General features: G+C 42.8%; 3 protein-coding genes across 6 annotated transcripts in view; 2 read left to right on the forward strand and 1 right to left on the reverse strand.

Annotated features, from left to right (window-relative positions):
* The first annotated feature begins 254 nt into the window (after nucleotides 1-254).
* On the forward strand, nucleotides 255-7,440 carry WDR61 (WD repeat domain 61). Of its 2 annotated transcripts, XM_038147665.1 has the most exons (10): nucleotides 256-366; nucleotides 481-508; nucleotides 857-962; nucleotides 1,759-1,931; nucleotides 2,980-3,128; nucleotides 3,449-3,542; nucleotides 4,306-4,399; nucleotides 5,013-5,105; nucleotides 5,680-5,758; nucleotides 7,169-7,440. In XM_038147665.1, exons 1-10 carry the CDS (start codon nucleotides 355-357, stop codon nucleotides 7,256-7,258), a joined length of 918 nt encoding a protein of 305 aa, XP_038003593.1. In that variant the 5' UTR covers nucleotides 256-354; the 3' UTR covers nucleotides 7,259-7,440. The 2 variants fall into 2 exon arrangements, with proteins under 2 accessions (XP_038003592.1, XP_038003593.1); XM_038147664.1 differs by lacking the exon at nucleotides 7,169-7,440 and having other exon boundaries at nucleotides 255-366; nucleotides 5,680-7,124.
* A 364-nt stretch (nucleotides 7,441-7,804) lies between these two features.
* Nucleotides 7,805-14,028, reverse strand: DNAJA4 (DnaJ heat shock protein family (Hsp40) member A4). Of its 2 annotated transcripts, XM_038147631.1 has the most exons (8): nucleotides 13,875-14,028; nucleotides 13,647-13,787; nucleotides 11,860-12,040; nucleotides 10,854-10,958; nucleotides 9,891-10,118; nucleotides 9,571-9,801; nucleotides 8,973-9,073; nucleotides 7,879-8,888 (listed from the first exon to the last, which is right to left on the reverse strand). In XM_038147631.1, the coding sequence occupies exons 2-8, from the start codon at nucleotides 13,776-13,778 to the stop codon at nucleotides 8,670-8,672; spliced, it is 1,197 nt and encodes a 398-aa protein (XP_038003559.1). In that variant the 5' UTR covers nucleotides 13,779-13,787; nucleotides 13,875-14,028; the 3' UTR covers nucleotides 7,879-8,669. The 2 variants fall into 2 exon arrangements, with proteins under 2 accessions (XP_038003560.1, XP_038003559.1); XM_038147632.1 differs by lacking the exons at nucleotides 11,860-12,040; nucleotides 13,875-14,028 and having other exon boundaries at nucleotides 7,805-8,888; nucleotides 13,647-13,781.
* Nucleotides 14,029-14,136: 108 nt separating this feature from the next.
* ACSBG1 (acyl-CoA synthetase bubblegum family member 1) overlaps nucleotides 14,137-18,395 on the forward strand; it is a 40,909-nt gene continuing 36,650 nt past the window's right edge. Inside the window, exons 1-3 of one of the 2 annotated variants that reach the window (XM_038147629.1) lie at nucleotides 14,137-14,274; nucleotides 15,101-15,205; nucleotides 15,344-15,490. The gene's annotated coding sequence lies outside the window, so the exon portion shown is untranslated. The remainder of the gene's footprint in view (nucleotides 14,275-15,100; nucleotides 15,206-15,343; nucleotides 15,491-18,395) is intronic. The other variant, XM_038147630.1, reaches the window with a different exon arrangement.

Genomic DNA, 18,395 nt, shown 5'->3' on the forward strand with positions numbered 1-18,395 from the left:
GATGGAGATGCAAACTGTGGGGCGCAACTGCGGGACGCGGGGCCGGGGCTCGGTTCCGCTGTCCCCGAGGGCGCTGAGGATCGGGACGGGGGGCAGGGGCTCGGTCCCACTGTCGCCGGGGGCTCGGTCCCGCTGTCCCCGAGGGCGCTGAGGGTCGGGACGCGGGGCCGTTGCCGCCGGCGGGACGCGCCCGCCCGAGCCTCCCGGCCACAGGGCGGCGGCAGAGGGCGCGGAGCCGGCGGGCGCGGGGAGCGGCGCTCTCGGTGCTTCCTGAGGTCATCGAGGCGCGACGGCGGCGGGAGCTGTGTCCGGCTCCTCTCGGCGCGATCCCGTCGGGATTGTTTTCAGAAAGACATGACCACACAGGTAATTAAAAAACACAGCGTTAGCTCAGCTAATAGCTGGCTTGAGGTGTGTGTATGTGTATATATGTGTGTATAGGCTGCTCATGTGTAATATGAATTATTTTTTTCTTTCTAGTACGGTATTCTCTTCAAGCAAGAGCAAGGTGAGCAAACGCTAACGGGTATTAAGCAACGTTGGTGTGCTGGGATGATGTAAAGTTGATAATGGCAGGTATCCGGGGGAGGCGACCTGGTTATGTTTATATTAGGCATAAATGTGAGTAACTCAGAGGTAGCTGTGCTGCTTTTTCAGCAGTGACGCTGGTCACAAAACACATTGCATATTTTGGAACAAAGAAGACAGTGACAAGGCTCTCAGAGCACTCAATAGACCTGAGGAGCAGGGCAGGGTCTATTGCCAACATTGCAGCTCAGCTAGCCAAAACCAGTTGTGGTCTTGTATCAAAAGAAAATACTTATTTTTTAATTAATGTGCTTATATTCTCTTTTAGCTCACGATGATGCCATTTGGTCAGTTGCTTGGGGCAAAAATAAAAATGATGGTTCTGAAACAGTGATCTCTGGCTCTTTGGATGATCTGGTAAAGGTCTGGAAGTGGTAAGTGCCTCATATTAATCTGTGTTAGGCCTTGGAAGTGGTCTGTGTGGAGCAGCCTTGAATTTCCACAGTCTGCAGGGATGTTAGAAGAACGGCACGCAGAGCTGCTTCTTTGAGCAAGTTTATCTCCATTGGTGTGTGCTTTCTCTTGGAGTGGTGGCATTCTGGTGTGCTTTCATTTCAAAAAAAAAGAGAATCCTTTTGAAAATGCATTTCAGAGAATACTTAATGTACTTCTAAACCAAAGAATGAGAGATGCATCTTTTGATGAGACAGTGCATTTGGAGATGTGTATTGTGAAACAAATAATGGGAATAGTGAGAAAGAGGAAATGACATCTTCCTTTTTTAATGAAAAAAAGATCCTGATAACCCTTATGGAAGTGTGCTTTTGCAGTTACTGTCTCTTAGGCAAAGCAGTGTGAAGGATGTGCTTCTCTTCAGTGGTAGGTTTAGCTTGGGTGGGTGACTGTGAAGTGTCAGTCTTGGTACTTTGTGCTGAGCTCACGGGTCAGCTCTGTGAGCACCCACAGACTGGTGTGTGATGGACATTTTTTGGTGGGATGGCTTCCAAACTTAGGATGAAGTACCTGCTTGGCAGGAATATGGCAAATTATTGATTCGTCGGTTCTTTAAGTACAGAGAGTTTGTGTGTAGCCCTTGACATTTCATGGGAGGACTGGGATTGCCTTGTGTTGAGCAAAGGGAGGAATGTGGATTGTGTGTTTTGTGTGAGGCTGGGCATGTCCAGCACCCCCAGCTGTTTCCAGCGAGGCTTCTCTTTGCTTGCACGGAAGGAACGATGAGAAGCTGGATCTGCAGTGGACTCTGGAGGGTCACCAGCTGGGGGTGGTGTCTGTGGACATCAGCCACACGGGTGCCATTGCAGCCTCCAGCTCCCTGGACGCCCACATCCGCCTCTGGGACTTGGAGACTGGCAAGCAGATCAAGTCCATAGATGCTGGTCCTGGTAAGACACAGTGCTGAGCTGGCTCTGCAGGGGAACAGTGTGACTCTTCCTGGCAAATACTGGGGGATTGGGGTACATGAGGGGATTTAGGGCTTTGGGGGGTTTAATCTTTCCTGTATTTGCAGAAGTCTTAAAGGTTTTATGAAAAAAGCACAAAGCAGCATCAGACAATTTGACATTTATTTTTACACACTGCTTGTGCTTTCTCAGGTACACATAGTAGGCTTTTTGCTGAACGCATAAAGCAGAATGGAAACCAGCTGCTCTTAGACATGTATTGGTAAAGGGATATTTGGAAGAAATAATTCAAGTGCTTATTCAGATGGATTTACAAAGGAGCTCTGCAGGTCCTTCATAACACTGCAGAGAATTTGAGCTGCGCGTGTGATCCTTTTTTATCCAGCATGTCCAATCCTGAGCAAGCGAGTCAAAACAGCTATCAATGGTAACAATGCTGATGTTCTCCAACCAGGAATTCTAAGGTCTTATTCCAAGTATTTTGTGAGTCCACTGGAACTCACGAATTCAAGAACAATCTTGCAGTGTTTTAGGCAATTAATATTTAACTTTTAGGAAAAAACCTGTGAATTATATTGTGCCAGATAAATACATTGAAAATGTTGAAAAATGATTAGTTTTTACATTCAGTTGCAGGAATGTTATCTGTGTTACATTTGTATATCTGCATTTCTCCTGCATCTTCTGTGCTTTGCTACAAACTTGTGTTGCTTTTTTCAGTAGTTTCAATCTTTTGGTACCAGAAAAAAAAGTAATAATTTTGAGTTAACTGATGCAGTTTTAAATTCTAAATTTATTGTTACACGAGGGTCTCATAAGGTTGGGGTCTTACTAGAAATGTAATCTTTTACTAAATGTAAAAAAGTAAATAGCTCAAGATAGGCTCCATTAGTTACACAGAAGGGGTAACTTGATGAGCTTGTGCACTCTTGGAGAGTTCCACGTCTAAACAGATGCATACAGAACTGACACTGTTGAGTTAAGAACCAGGAACAGGATCCAGCTAACTGGTTTCTATTTTTTAATACAGTTGATGCTTGGTCCCTGGCTTTTTCACCTGATTCCCAGTACCTTGCAACAGGAAGTCACGTGGGGAAAGTAAATATTTTCGGTGTTGAAACTGGAAAGAAAGAATATTCTCTAGACACCAGAGGAAAGTTCATCCTTAGCATTGCATATGTAAGAAGCACAATTGATAATTCCTTATGAAAAATTGCTATTGCTGTAATATGTTGTAAATAGGTATTTTTGTTTCCATCTATCAGTTTATCTCTACAATAATACTAGGTGACAGCCATAGTTCCAAACACAAATTGTGTGACATTTCCCCCTGCACATCTGGAAAATATATTTGGATCTTGTTTATAGTTTTCAGGCTTTTTGGAGCCCTGGTATCTTGCATAGATCACTATTTGTGAAAAGTTGCCAAGGGAATGTCAGGGCTTACACAGAATAAATACACACAGATGTTGAATCACACTTTTTGTGTTTTATTACAGAGTCCAGATGGAAAATACTTGGCCAGTGGAGCAATAGATGGCATTATCAATATTTTTGATATTGCGACTGGAAAACTTCTGCATACGCTAGAAGGTATGGTTTGGTTATTTGCAGTACCTAATTCTGACCTCATTTCTGACAAAATTAGAGGATATAATGCAAGTCAGAATAAGCTACAACAACCATGGCAGAACTGAACTGACATATTTGTCCATTAGACAGTATTTAGTTATTTAGTGTGCTCTAACCTAAACTACTTAAAAGATTAGAGGCAACCTGTAAATCCAGGCTTGCATCATAAATGCCTTTTTAAAAGATACAGTCAGTAATGCTTAACTAAATTCTTAAATTGGAGCTCCTTGTATTGCAGAAAAGTACAAGGGAATGCAGCCCAGCCAAATTTGTGCTGCCCTGCACGTGGTTTTTCTTTTTCTTATGTTATTTGTTCTAAAGCAATTTTTTGCCGGTCTAAAAAGTAACTGAACATTTTATGTTCAGTTGTAGAATACATGCATTTTTTCTAACAGATAAATGGGCTTTTAACGTTCATGCAGTTTCTGCCCAGTTGTAACCAAAACCCCAACCACTTAAATATGCAATCATACCATAAAATATGACATGGTTTCTAATAGAGATCCACAGCTGAGAGAAACTAGATACTCTTTGTGTTGCAGACATGCCTTAACATTCACAGCAGAGAATTGCTGTCTGTTTCCGTTTTCTGTCGTGGGAAGAAGCCTCTGGAGAGAAAGAGGCTTCAGAGGCTGCTGTCTCTGAGCAGGCAGTGCTGTTGTGGCGTAGCTTCTGGGGGCTGTGTCAGGGAGAGGAGTGCCAGTGCTGCTCTGTGTCCCTGCAGGCCACGCCATGCCCATCCGCTCGCTGACCTTCTCCCCTGACTCCCAGTTACTCGTCACCGCCTCCGACGACGGCTACATCAAAATCTACGACGTGTGAGTGGGGACTGCCAGCCCTGCTGGCAGGACAGCAACTGCTTAGAGAGGCTGATACTGTGAAACGTAGATCAAACCCTCGGCTCTCCAGAATTCCGTTCAGCATTTGGTGACTTTTTATGTAATAAATAATCTTAAATCATAAAATACTACATCCTTAGATAGTTTTTGGAAGTTTAGAGGTAGAAGAAAGATGTGAATTGAGAACAAATTACTTTCCTCACATTTGCCTGTAGGCAGTAAGCTAATTCTTCTGTGTATCCGTCCTGTGAGCTTGTGTTATATTTATGACCTATTTCTCGCATCTTGCAATACCTTGGAAGACCCTGGGCAGGAAATGGCCCTGCTTCAGTGGTCTTCACCCCCTAAACCTGCATTGCTTTGGCTTTGGTGAAACTCTTTGTCCTCCAGTCCATCTTCTTAGTGACTTCTTTTTATGTTAACTATTTGAAATGGAAAAACAGAATCTGCTGTAACACCAGTTCAGCTTGGATGAACAAATGTCCAGAGGTCACCATCCATTGAACCATTCTTGATTGCACTAGCTAGAGTATATTCCTGTTGCTTTTTCCCTGGAATTCACAAAGCAAATGCTAATGTGTTCTTTCCACAGGCAACATGCAAACTTGGCTGGCACATTAAGTGGTCACGGATCCTGGGTTTTAAATGTAGCATTTTGTCCCGATGATACCCATTTTGTTTCCAGGTATTGAGGATTTTTAATTGTTTATGATTACTGAAAAAAAAATTTTAAAATATGTACAAATTGCAGTGGGACCTGTAATGAAATAACATAAAATTTAAAGGCTAGAGCCAATCTGTGATGTGATACCAGCTGTAGTGAGAGCATTTGACAGAGTGTAGTTCCTGTCAAGTGAAAACCACCTCACCTAAGAGAATGGCAGTTTGATTCTAAATAGCTGAAAATTGCTGTTGAATCAAGAATTACAACCTAAACTAGTAGTACATTAATCTACTGGGAGACCAAGTGTATGTAACAGGAATTTCCTTATACAAAGAACTTGCCTCAAAGAATTTTTTGGCCAAAATGGGAGCCTTCATTTTCACGTTGCAGGTGTTGGAACAGTAAATTTATTTTAAAGGTAGTGGAACCTGGCAGAAGATGCAGTCCTTTGCTACTTCATCCCTGTATTTGATGGGTGAAAGACGGTTTCTTATGTCTACCATATGAGGCCCTTTAATGTTTGCATTAGTTAGTTAAAAACTAACTTTAGTCAATATATTAATTTAAACATTAATCAGTACTATTTTTCTTTCAGTTCATCTGATAAAAGTGTGAAGGTCTGGGATGCTGGAACGAGGACCTGTGTCCATACTTTTTTTGACCACCAAGATCAGGTATGGCTGCTATTCCCCGAGTCACCATGTTCCCAGGAAAGCTTGTGTAGCTGTGCACATTTGTGCTTCACCTTGGTGCTGCAGCTCCAGGCTTGCAGTAATGCAGCTTTAGCCTGCTATAATGAAATTTTAGAAGTTGTGGTTATTTAGCACTTAATATTGAACTAGTACTCCCAGGTGTATAAGCTGATCTCTTTCAAGTTAATAACATTTTTCAGGCCCAAATAAAGGCAATCCTGAGTGGCCTAAGTCTCACCTGACTCTATTTGTTACCTTTTCTCTGGTTTTACTTATTTCTAACACAGCACGTGCATGTGTAAGGGTGGAAATACTTATTTAAAAGGATGGAATTACTTAAATAGATGCTTGAAAGCAGCCTGGAAACTTGGGGAGCTTTTCCTCCTTCAGTGTCTGCAATACTGTGGGTTTTTAATTTATTGTTCAGTGATGGCTACCTGTGAGGGAAGGAGTGAGGTTTCTACCCATTTACTCTTTGTCCAAATGTTAGGTGATAAACAGAACAATGTTATATTTTAATGGACCACTGAGCAAGAAACAAAGGCTATTCTTCCAGATTTTACTTGAATGTTTTCTTCTGTAGTACTTTCTTGCTGGTAACCTTCTTTTTAGTTACTTATAGTTGTGGGGGTTTTAATATTGAAGTACCAAGTGGGACTTGATTTCCCCTGTTGTTTTAGCTATTGAGTATGATCTCATTCAGTCTGTGGCAAAGAGAGATGTGTTAGTTACTGGGAATGCTGGGTTTGGGTACTAAAATAGTGTACGAGATTACCCAAAACACACTGCTGTCAACACACCATTCATGGGTGTACCACATTCTTGTGCTGGGTAGCCTTCACCCTTCCTGATGCCATTCTGAGGGAGATGGGTGTCAAGCAAGAGCTTGTATCACTGCCTTAGATCAGAGTGACCTGAATTTTTCTAAGGTTTGCACTGTTAGGTAAATGGTTCTCTGAAAGAGCTAAGGGATAAACCCAGTCATTCTTCAGTCTGACATAAGCCCCATCTGCATGACAAATACTTCCTCTCTTCCTTTCCTGCACTGTGAAATACGATTTTCAGAAAGGGCTGCAGGATGGGCAAGAGTGAAAATGCTTGGGTTATTTATGCAAACTGGGGCAAGCACTTTTCAGCCCTGACCGAGGATCTCTGGCTAGTGTAAGCCAGGCAGGGGCAGCGGCTGTAGGAGCTCGTCAGGCTCCTAGAGGGCAGCGTCCTGCTCTGCTTCCACAGCCTTAGCTGCTGACGAGGCAGAAGCCAGAACTACACCAGTTCTGATTAGGTGACTTTTCAATAATCTTTCCTCTACTCCTCAAATTAAATATTACTGCCACAAAGATTCTTTTTCTTTGTCCTCTCTGAATAAACTTGCATCTGTCTTATTTACAGGTTTGGGGAGTGAAATACAATGGAAGTGGGTCCAAAATTGTGTCAGTTGGTGATGACCAAGAAATTCATATTTATGACTGTCCAGTTTAAATGTCTTGACTCAGATGCTTCAGTAAATCTGTTGTAGCCATGTCAAGAGACTGCTACTGTCCTATTGTTATTTTTTAGTATGATAAAAGCATTCATACTGATCTGCAAAACCCAATCGAATTTTGATTTTGCTTAGCATGAGAGAAAGCCTTACTTTTTTAAAATAAAAGCTACAGCTCCAAGTCCTTGTGTCTAATTCTTGGGGAAAAAAGTATTTTTGGGAAGAGGTAGTCATGGGTGAAGTAACTGCTCAGTTAATCACACCTGCCCTTAAACATAAATAGACCAGAGCTGGAAAGCATGGACTAAGTGTTACAGCAGCTTATTTTAGCAGAAGGAAAATGACTGAGGCTGTGTTACAGACACGGGAAATGACAGCCCGGCTTGTCCTGATGCTAGACCAGCAAGTGCAAGAGGATCACTTAAGCTGAACACCTGTTTCAACAATTGTGTGGTACATGGACATAGATCATTCATCATGATTTAATTTCACTAAAGGGGACCACTTAATTCTAACCCTGACTTTAAACAAACACTACCAGCAAATAGGTAAAATGGAAAAAAGCTTTAATGGGATCGCTGTACTGTGGTATCACGTACGTTACAAAACAGCAGCAGTATACCCAGTGCAGGTGGTTTTGGTTTATTCATTTTAGTTAAGGCACAAATATACAATGCCTAGGAGGAAGTTAAAAACCCTTTTCTAGGGAAGGCTGAAATACAAAGCTTGAGCTTCTGAAAGGTCAAACTTTTATTTGCAAGTATTTGCTTGTATGTAACACATTAGAGGACAGCTTGTAACCTTAGGTCACACACAGAGAAGCAGCTGAAGGAATGCTACTGTAAACCCACAAAACACAGGAAGAGGGCTATGAGGCAGCGAGAAGGGCATGCACAAAATGCTTCTGAAATACAAAATGAGACAGGTATGAGTGGTGCAGCTAACACAAATAATCTAGACTAGATGACAGGAGTCTGAGCTTATAAAGGGGGTTCCAGAATGGCTTAGAAAGTACAAGAGAAGCACGAGAAAAGGTGAAGTACTATTTATTAGAAGTTATTCTGCTATGTTTTATTCTATGAAATTAATTTTCCAGTATGAAAGTATTTACATAAGACACTCCACTTAGCCTCTACTGATATTGCCAAAGTCTTATAGAAATAGCACAGGTGAATAAATTGAGAACCTTCACAGCAAGGAAAATGCATACCAACTCGGTTCTCAGCTGTATGACATTTGCTTTATATAGAAAGACTACAAGAACACAATATAAATTAGTTACAAAAAGGTGATACTGACAGCGCAGCAACTCAATTTGCTGAACACAAAAACCACAAGCAGTGGCTATTGCAGCCATGCAGTTTTCATTGTGAAAATTTACATCTTAGATGACATCCACTCCACCTTGCTTTAAGATGCCTGACATTGTACTCCTGTTCTTGGACCCTCCTCATCTTCTTCATATGCTTCTCCTGCACTGTTACGGTAGGTTTGCTCATTTGGATCAAAATCTTCAAGGTCTACCTGATCCATCTCATCTGTAACCATAACATCTTCTCGGGAAGGAAGCAGAGCCTCCAGCAGAGACAGTTTCTCCCTCGGGAGCCAGTAGTGCTCTGGAAACTGGACCTACAATTTGACATATTTTTTAAAATGAGTATTTATTCATGTGCAAACATGAGTATATTGGCTACAGAAAAGCACACAGCTTACCAAAAACTGTATGATCAGGCTGCCTTTGTCCATTGGAGATTTGTAGACGGGCATCCCTTCATTGTAGATACACTTTAGGTCACCGTGTTTTATCACTTCACCTGTGGAGGCAAGAGCTGTAAGCATGCTGCTGTGATGGGACAGGCATTTCACAGCCACGCAAGGCAGGGCTGTGCACTGTGTTCTCATGGCACCTCAGGGAGACTGTAACCAATTCACACCCAAGCTGTACACAACTAAGGCCATTTAGACTATTTCCCCTGCTATAAGGGAAATCAGCTTTTCTTGGCACAGCCCTCAGGCTGAATGAACAGATAATTCAGTAGAATTGAGATTCTTTCCTCTTTAGTATCTTCCTGGCTATCCACCAACTGGGGCTGAGGTTTATTAAGAAGTGTTTGACAGCTTTAGGTACAACTGCATGTTTTAGAAAGAGTAACAACCCAAAGAACCAGCTAAATTAAGTGACTGCCTCATGAACATGTTGTATCATCTGATTAGGAAAAAAACCCAAATAGAACAATCTCCCCCAAAAACTCCAGTCCAGGTACAATTAAACCAAGCAGTTTACATAGTATTAGTACTCTTAATGACCTACCTGGCCTAGTAGATATGACAAGTACTCTGTTGTCCAGAGTTTCAATTGTCTTTCTGAAACCACATAAAGCCTCTGAGAGTTGAATTCTCATTTTTGTGATTAAGTCATGCCCTCGTCTCTGAAAGACACTGTGATCCTTTTGATCAAGCACAATTATAACATCACCAGGCTCCAAATCAGGCTCCTGGTCACCTTCTCCATGAAATACTATCTTCTGACCGTCTTTCATACCTGAAGAAAAGAAACCCATTTATTTTTTGCAAAACTATAGACTATTATTGACTATTACTTGGCAACCAATACAAAAACACAGTTCTTACCTTTATCAACATGAACTTCTATGATCTTTTTCTCTCTTACAACCTTACAGCCATTACAGTTGTCACATCTGTCTTTCGGGTTTATTCTTTCACCTTGGCCTTTGCATTCTGGGCACACAGTTTGGATTTGCTGCACCATGCCAGGTCCAATCTGCTGAACTATAACTTGCATCCCTCTTCCTTTACACACAGGACATTTTTCTACTGCCCCTCTCTTTCCGCCATAACCTTTGACAAAAGAATTAAATTGCATCTCAGTCTCCAAAAATTACAGTAGTCAGGCTGGAACTCACTGACTTCAAGAGCATATTTAGGGTAACTTAGGAGTAGATCAGTAATGGAATTTAGCTGGCATCACAAAACATGCCCCACACGCTGGAGGTTTCCACAAACAAAGTGTTTGTACAGCTTATTGTATTAGCCTCTGCCCCACCCCCCAGTAACTCCTGGTTTCCAAGGAACTGTCACCATACCAAATTCAAGACATAAACATTCCATTAATACTTGCAAAAGAATCTGCTTACTAAATATTTAACAGAGTACTAAGATATAAGAGCTTATTAAAATTTACCTCAAAGAGGACCAGTCTAGGCAGTACTTAACTGTAAAATTAGTAGCATAACACAAGCTAGTCTTCCACCCACAGCAATTAAAGAAGTTTTACAGAATAAACATTTATATTCAAGTTCTGGGTGAAGATAATTTTAATTTAGGTACCCCTAACTGCAACTCAGAGTGAGTTTTAGTTTGCGATTAGAACAATCACTCTGTAACACTGTCACTGAGAGACTTACTTTTGGATAAGCATAAGAAAGAACTAAATACTCTGGCAGACTTTCAGGGATCAGACAAAGAATGAAGACAGAGAAAAGTAAGAAAGCCTTCAGACTTTCTTCTCAGCCTCAGACAAGCCACACAAACAACTTGAAGAGGGATTTGAAACCACTGCTTGTGTTTTTTTACCTTCACACTTTGCACAAATAACGTTCTTTTGCAGTGCCAGTTTCCTTGTAATGCCATTATATAGGTCTTCAAGAGATACACCTAACTGGTGCACCACATTTTTGCCTTCAGAAAAAAAAAGGGAAAATATTAATACTTGTTCAGCTCTTGTGCAGACAAATGTTCATGCACAGTCTCAATGAAGAAATGCAGAGTTCATTCCAAACTTTGAACACAATTCAGCCCCCTTAAAAGCATGTGCAATTCCATCAGCTTCCACTAAGCTCCACCCATTTATTTCTGAACATAAAAGTTGAGCTGTAATTAAGCAAAGCATCATCAAAGCCACCCTATCCCTGCTCCTACTCCTAATTTTGTAAGCTTAACTGAAACAGCAAGATGCAAGGACACTACCAGCTTCAGATCTGTCAATTTAGAAGTTGCTATTTATGCCTGCCTATGAATTTCCAAGCCACTTCGTAGCATAATTTCAGTGATTTCACAGCAAGTTACTACTTGCTCCTTTAACAGGCATTGGGCTTGGAAAAGACAAAAATCGCATCATGCTTTTGGCAGCACAATGAACTCAGTTTCATGTAATTTCTCCCAAATATTTTAATGGGATTTAAAATTACTGATGTTTAAGTTGATGGTGTCCTTTGAAGCAAGTTGCCCAAAAGCATATGAGCGAGTGAGGCACAGATTTGGAAAAAAGGTAATTTAAACAGGTCTAAATCAACTGCTGACTTACGGATGTTTCCCCCTCCCCTACAGACTACCCATTCCCCCTTCAACAAAAAATAAATAGAACTTAGCAGAAAGATGGCTATGACTAAGCCACATTATCTACTTTATTAGACTCTTAATGCTAGATTAACTAGAAAAATCATAGTTTACTTATTCTATTGTTGCAACAAGTAACAGTATCCACGCTATGTGCACTCAGCAGAACAGCAGTACCATAGCACAGGTGTTTTATGCTTAAGTGCATGGTTAGAGTTTCTAGAACTTGTTTAGAACTGTGTACCTCTTCTCTCTCTATTCATTCGGCCTCCACCACCAAAGAACATGTCAAAGATGTCCATGGGTGAAGAGAAGCTGCCGCCACTCAGGCCTCCTTCTTTAATAGCCTGCTCCCCACCCTGGTCATAGAGGTCCCTTTTCTTTGGGTCCGACAGAACTTCATATGCCTGGGATATAAGTTTAAACTAAAAAGAAAAAAGAAGCTCTGAACAACTATGACCAAGAGGAAAAGTAGCCCTCTCACATACAACTCCATCTACAGATCGAGCCACTACAACACCCTCTTGTAGCATTTGTTTCCAAAAGGAAACTCCCTGGGTAACAGACTATAATAGTACACTTTTGTCCAGGAAAACCACCCCTTTCCTCCCTCTCCCCCCTCCTCCCATGTTTTAAGTGGGCTTAATTCAGTCACATCCACCTTACAAGTATATACCAACTACATTTTGCTGATTGTGGTAGTTGCAACAATCATTATAACCTCTAACAAACCAATTTAGAAAGGAATATGGTGCTATCCCTGAAGTCAGGCAGGTGCCCAGCCGCTCATGGCCACAGCACTGCCTGCTGAGTTGGTACATCCAGCTGCAGCAGAGATTTATGTGACCAGACACTGGTGTTGCTTACTCATCACAAGCACAAGGACTCAGATACAAATCAAAACAATTAAGGAATTTTCTTAAATAGCTACGAAGAATTTCCTATTACTAAGATTACCAACTGAATTTTTATAAAGAATTTGCTATTAGTGGAATGACCACTTCAATTTTAAATTTCATTTACTCATGGCCATGTAAAGTGGTGTAAGCAAAAAAAGCAGGCCCAAAATAAAAGCAGAAAAGGTTGCCTTTGACTAGGCTACTGTTTGAGTTCTGTAAATTAGTATTCTGGAGACTAACTTAAGATAAATACAGACCTTCTATTCCTATATTAATGTATTAGTAGACCAGCTTTTAGATAAACAATCCCATCTTTCATGTTTTCCCTAGTTCTCCAACTGTGGTGCTGGCTCATCATCCAAGTCAACACAGGCAGCTGAGCAGATCTGTGCTGATAGCAAGTAAAACATTTCTCTTGTATGCAGTCCACCCATGTTCAGCCAGTGATTTCCCGGGTATAGTTACCTTGGACATCTGCATTAGCATTTTTCTCTGAAGAAAACCCATCCTGTTCAGGAGCACAAACCCGTCCAGCACAACAGTGCTGGCAGCTGAATCCACTACCAGCCTTTTAAATGTCTGACAGCACACTGGCCACTGGCACACTAGAAATCCTTCCAGCTTTGCCTGTTTTAACCAGCTCCTCTAAGGACGATCTTCCACCGTAGCTACAGGGAAACTAGTATGCACCACATCCAAAAAAAAAAAAAAAAGCAATGCTGCATCCCCTTTGCCACAGCTGGGCCGGCAGGCCTGCTGCCAGGCTTACAGCTCTGAACAGAGAGCTGGAAATCGGGGAGCCTTCACGTCGCGGCACTACGCTCCAGGCAGGGCAAAGCAGAATCTGAGCTAGGACTGAGCGCACGCTGGCTGTAACAACGGCCCGTCTGCGGGGGAGCCGCGCTGCTTCCGCGGGCGGGCCTGCGCCAGCCCCCGCTTCTCCCTGCAGGCCGCCCACTCCGCGGCCCGGCGGCGCCTGCGGGGAGCCCGGCTGGGCCCCGGCCCGTCGGAGAGCCGGACGGGGCCTGCCCCGCGCAGGGGCCGAAGGTGTCGCCCGGAGCGCGGCCGCCTCACGCCGGGTAGGTGTGCGGCCCACAGGCCTCGGCCCAGCCCCGGCCCCGACCCCACGTACCCGCTCGCCCTCGCTGGGGTTCTTGTCGGGGTGGTACTTCAGCGCCAGCTTGCGGTAGGCGCGCTTGATCTCCTCGGAGGAGGCATTGGGCTTCACCTGCAGGATGTCGTAGTACTCCGTCTCCTTCACCATGGTGGGTGCCTGTGGGAGGACGCGGCACGTTACCCTCGGGTTACCCTCGGCCTATCCCGCCCAGCGCCGCGCCAGGGGCCCGCGGGCCGCGCTCACCGCCGCGGTCGCTCCGCTGCACACAACGCCGCCACTGCCGCCGCCCGCTCGCGGATCCGGCGGCCCCGCCTCTTCCGCGGGCTTTATAGCAGCCCCGGCCGAATCTTCTGGAATGACGCCGCGCGTGACGTCACGGGGCTGGAACGGTCTAGAACGGCGGCGCGTGACGTCACCGGCGGTGCGCGCGGGGGCGGAGCCTGGGCCCGGGGCCGGCGCTCCGTGTTCCCTTTGGGGCGGCGCGGCCGGGCCGCCTGTGGTCGCTCGGGCTGTGCTGCTGGGGCTGCCCCGGAGCCGTGCCCGGCGTTCCCTGAGTACAGCTCGCACTAACTGTACTCGGGCAATGGAGTACCCAGGAGTTGGCATTGGATGGGAGCTCTAAATTATTGTCTGTGCTAATGTGGTAATGCGCGTCTGTTCTTTCCTCTTCTTTATCGCCTTTAGATTTATATACAATACTATCTTTCAATAAAAGTTCCAAAATTATAACTTTATTATATGGACGCTTTAGATTCCCTTTTCATTACGGGTTAAAACGTGACTTTTATGAAGCTAAAAATACATTAAAAACTACCCGAAATTTTATATCCTTGTGCTGTAGACGCAGTCTGTTGAGTCTAATTCACAAAGCTTCTGCCTGTGTGAGCCTTAGACAAACCTAAAATGCCGTGGGCCCGGCAGGGGTGAGGGGTCCCTCCTGAGGGTGCGGGTCTCGCCCCTCACGGCCCTGCCTCAGCCGCCTCCCGTGTCTCCCTGCCCTGTGGAATCCGGTCATTCGCTCTGGGAGAGGCTGGCGAGCACCGTGGGACAGCCTGCCCCACGCTGTGTGTTAGATCTTGTTCTGGTTCATTCATAGAAGGCTTTCCTGATGCCCTGCTCCTCAGTACTTTGGGCCTTTTCAATTAATCGGGGTTAATGTTGTACCCCTGCTCTGTATCTGTTATTTGCCTTTTCCTCAAGCCGGCCTGCCTGGAGCAGACTTGGAAGCTGGGCTAGTTTTCATCTTTCTCCAGGTAACCAAAGGTCCTCAAATAATTATTTTCTGCTCAGGGGAAAGGAGATAACTGGTACTTGTGTGGATCTGAGCAACAGCATATTTTCCTAGAAGATGGCAACTCAATACTGAAAAATCTAGAGTGAAAAATACAGATAAGCTGCATGAGCTGAGAGCACATTTTGCTCAAACTTGAGTTGAATAGGAATGTTTACAAGCTGCTTTTTTATTCCAGGAAACAGTTCCTTATTCCTGGGAATAGTTCTATAAAAGCAGAGCATCTCCTGGGATGATGATAACCCAAAGGTTCCAGTGTCCTGCCCTGCCAAGCACAGCCCAGGTAAAGAGTCAGGATGAGCTGTTGTGTTGTCTAACAGTGGCAAATGGGGAAAAAGAAAAAGGGGGAGGTATCCCAATGAAAATTTGTCATCATTTAGAGCTCTGGTGCCACTATAATGAACTTCCTACTGTATTTCAGGTAAATACTATTAGAAGATTGAATTAATACAACCTACTTATATTCAGCATGTAAATTTACTGAAGAAGGGGGAGCTAATTACAGGCAATCAACAGAAAATACCAATGAAAGGAACAGTTCAAAACAACAAGAAAGAAATCAGTGTTGGTAACTATTATTTTCTCCAAGCATAATTATCAGCAGCTGAACATGTAAATCTATGTTTTGCAATTGTGAAATTATATTGACAAGTAAATGCAGGAACTTTCCCTTTCTTCCCTCCTGCCACGTGTGACATGAGTCACCTTGTTGCTTTTTACTTGCCCAGTATCAGATTTGCGCGTGGGTGTCAACGGGAAAACAAGCAGGGAATTTCTGTTCTCTGCAGGGAGGCAGGAGTGGACTGGGAATGGGGAGTAATTAGATCTGGAGCCTGTTTCATTTAGCCACCAGAGGACTCTGGTTCTGAAACAGGTTAGCACAAAACAGGAGTTAAAACTGCTTTCCCCCTGACCTTGGGACCATGCAGCATCTTTATACCCTACAAGAATTATGCATTTATCTTTTAATCCCATTATATAAACCACTGCTTGAATCTGCTTGCTTGCATTGTTTTATCTGGCTGTATTGCTGCTTCTCATTCTTGTCCAAAGCAGGATCCTGGTGACACAGGTAAGAGACCAATCTGCTGAACTGCAGCTGCAGCTTCTTGCAGCACCCTTGATTTTTGTAAAGTATCAAAAAAACCATTTTATTACAAACACTAGGAAAAGAAATCAGGAGTCTGAGGGATTCTGTCTCTTTTCGGTCACACTGAATCTGCTGAACTGCAGCTTCAGTATTTCCTCTATAAGGTGAAATTAGAATCACAGCAGACTTTCCTTTGTGCTGAGCTGGATTCTTTCAAGCATCCAGATCTCAAAGGTTAGCACAATTTCTACAAACTTCTTAGGAAAATATCCTTTAAATAACATTTTTAAGCTATGATTTTTAGTCTTATTAAAAATGTACGTTAAACAATAAAGTGTGACAGTTTCATTTAATGAACCTTTAATGGCCCTGGGCCCATAATTGTGATACAGAAAGGATCTTTTCTGCAGAAACAAACTGTTAGAAAAATCTTTTTGCTATAGCTGGAAAGTAAAAGATCTGTCTCTCCAGGAAAAATATAAATAAATGATGGCATTTGTTTTGAGCTACTCTAGGGTAGTGTGTAACTAGCAGTCACAGGTTTGTATAATCTGAATTCCTGCATTAGAAATAAATTAGTATAAAAACCATATGTGAGTTTAAAAAGTTGTTGCTTGCCTGGAGCTTTTCATTCTGGAATCTGCCCTCAGCATCATCTCCTTGGCCCAAGGTAGCATAAATTGGTTGATCCTTAAGGTGTGTGTTGAGGCTCACTTGTTGAGTAAGATTTAGTGGAGGCTTTGGCACTGTAATATTTGAAGATATGTTTGGATTTAGAATTTTGCATAAACCCCAAAAACTACTCTCCTTTAGTATACCTGTGGAGTTTAATTTTTTTTTTACTTTATTTTTTTATTACTTTAGCTAAAATGTTTTAGACACTGGATGAAATTTTTAATTTTATGAGAAAGTAGGAAAAAGAGAGAGCTGTGGATAATCACAGTAAATGTAGTTAACAAAACATAGCAGGCAGAGGGCTGCAATTAGTAGCAAATTGAAAACCTGACAGGCTCTAAGAAAACTGATATGAAATAATAAAAAATATTAGAAGTGGTGTAATTTATGTAAAGAAATGTAACAAAGCCTTTGAAACAGGCTTTGAATAAAGATTATGAGATGTTCTGCTGGTAGTGGTTGTGAGGTAAGGCTTTTTTAAATTTGATTGGGATTCAGTGCTGGAAGATGGGAGGAACAGTAGGACTACCAGTTTAATGTTTGCACCAAAAAGTATTGTTTGACACTATTTGTTATATAGTTATATAACTATATGACTGAAAAAAAGGGGCCCTATCATACAGTTGCTTAAACTAGCTGGGATGACTAGGAAGGAGCATCCAGAATTAGTCCAGCCCTCTGTTCATTTTAAGTAAATACAGTTTTTTTGGTGAAACGTTCACTTTCTTGCCTTACAGGTAAATAGATGGGGGAGTACACAGCCCTGGGTAGTTTTCACTTTTCCATAGTCTTACTGTGAATTAAACCTGAAACATCCTGTCCCAAGCATGCTCCACCCACTCCAAGGCTGGTCTGCCTTGCAGTGCTGTTGGTCACTGTTGGACCTCAGTAACAACATGGCTTTGGTTTGGCCTCTGGTTTTTCTGTTTGGGATCTTGTGACTGTGCAAATTGCAGAGACAGTGTCTTCATCTCTGAGGTATCAGTTGCAATTTTCTGAAAGATACCAGTCCTAATTGCAGAGCAAAGGATGTGAACAGTATGTGAGCTTTATTTGGCTTTTATATTCCTTTATTGCTTAGTAAGCCTGTCAACGCCCAGAAATCTTATCCTGTAGCTGCAAAAAGCAGCCCATCCCAGCAGAAATATTCTGTCTGGTCTAGTGCAGTCTTGTGCAACCTGCATGCAGGTCGATTTAGGCACAAAAGAAAAGGATCCTAGCATCTTGTAAGGTGCAACATGTAAAAACCATTTCAAGATGAAGGTTTTTTCTGCTGAACTCCATGTAAGTTGCTGGCCTCATTTGTCAGGATTTATTTCTTGAAACTTGAAGACAAGCTAGAAATGTGACAGAACTGCAAAGGTAGGTTCCGTGTAGAACTATTACAGCTTGACATACATGAGCCTGTTGTTCAAGTGACAAGACCATAGCTGACAGTTGGAGGAAACAGTTTATCACGATGATGTGAGTTTTCTGTTACAGTCACACAATAGAGAGTCCAAAGCAACTCTTCTCCACCAATTCCCACTGATAAATTCCCCTTCCTTCACAGCCTGGCTTCCCTTCTGGCAGTAACAAGCTGCCCTTTTTACTGGAGGAGTGATCTGCCACTGGAGATTGCTTGATTGTGTCAAAATAATTTGCTAACCATCAGCAAGTTTAAGGAAAATTATAGGAAAAACAAACCAAAAAAGTTCCTTCATAAACA

Source organism: Motacilla alba, chromosome 10 (genome assembly GCF_015832195.1).
Source record: "Motacilla alba alba isolate MOTALB_02 chromosome 10, Motacilla_alba_V1.0_pri, whole genome shotgun sequence".
NCBI lineage: Eukaryota > Metazoa > Chordata > Aves > Passeriformes > Motacillidae > Motacilla > Motacilla alba.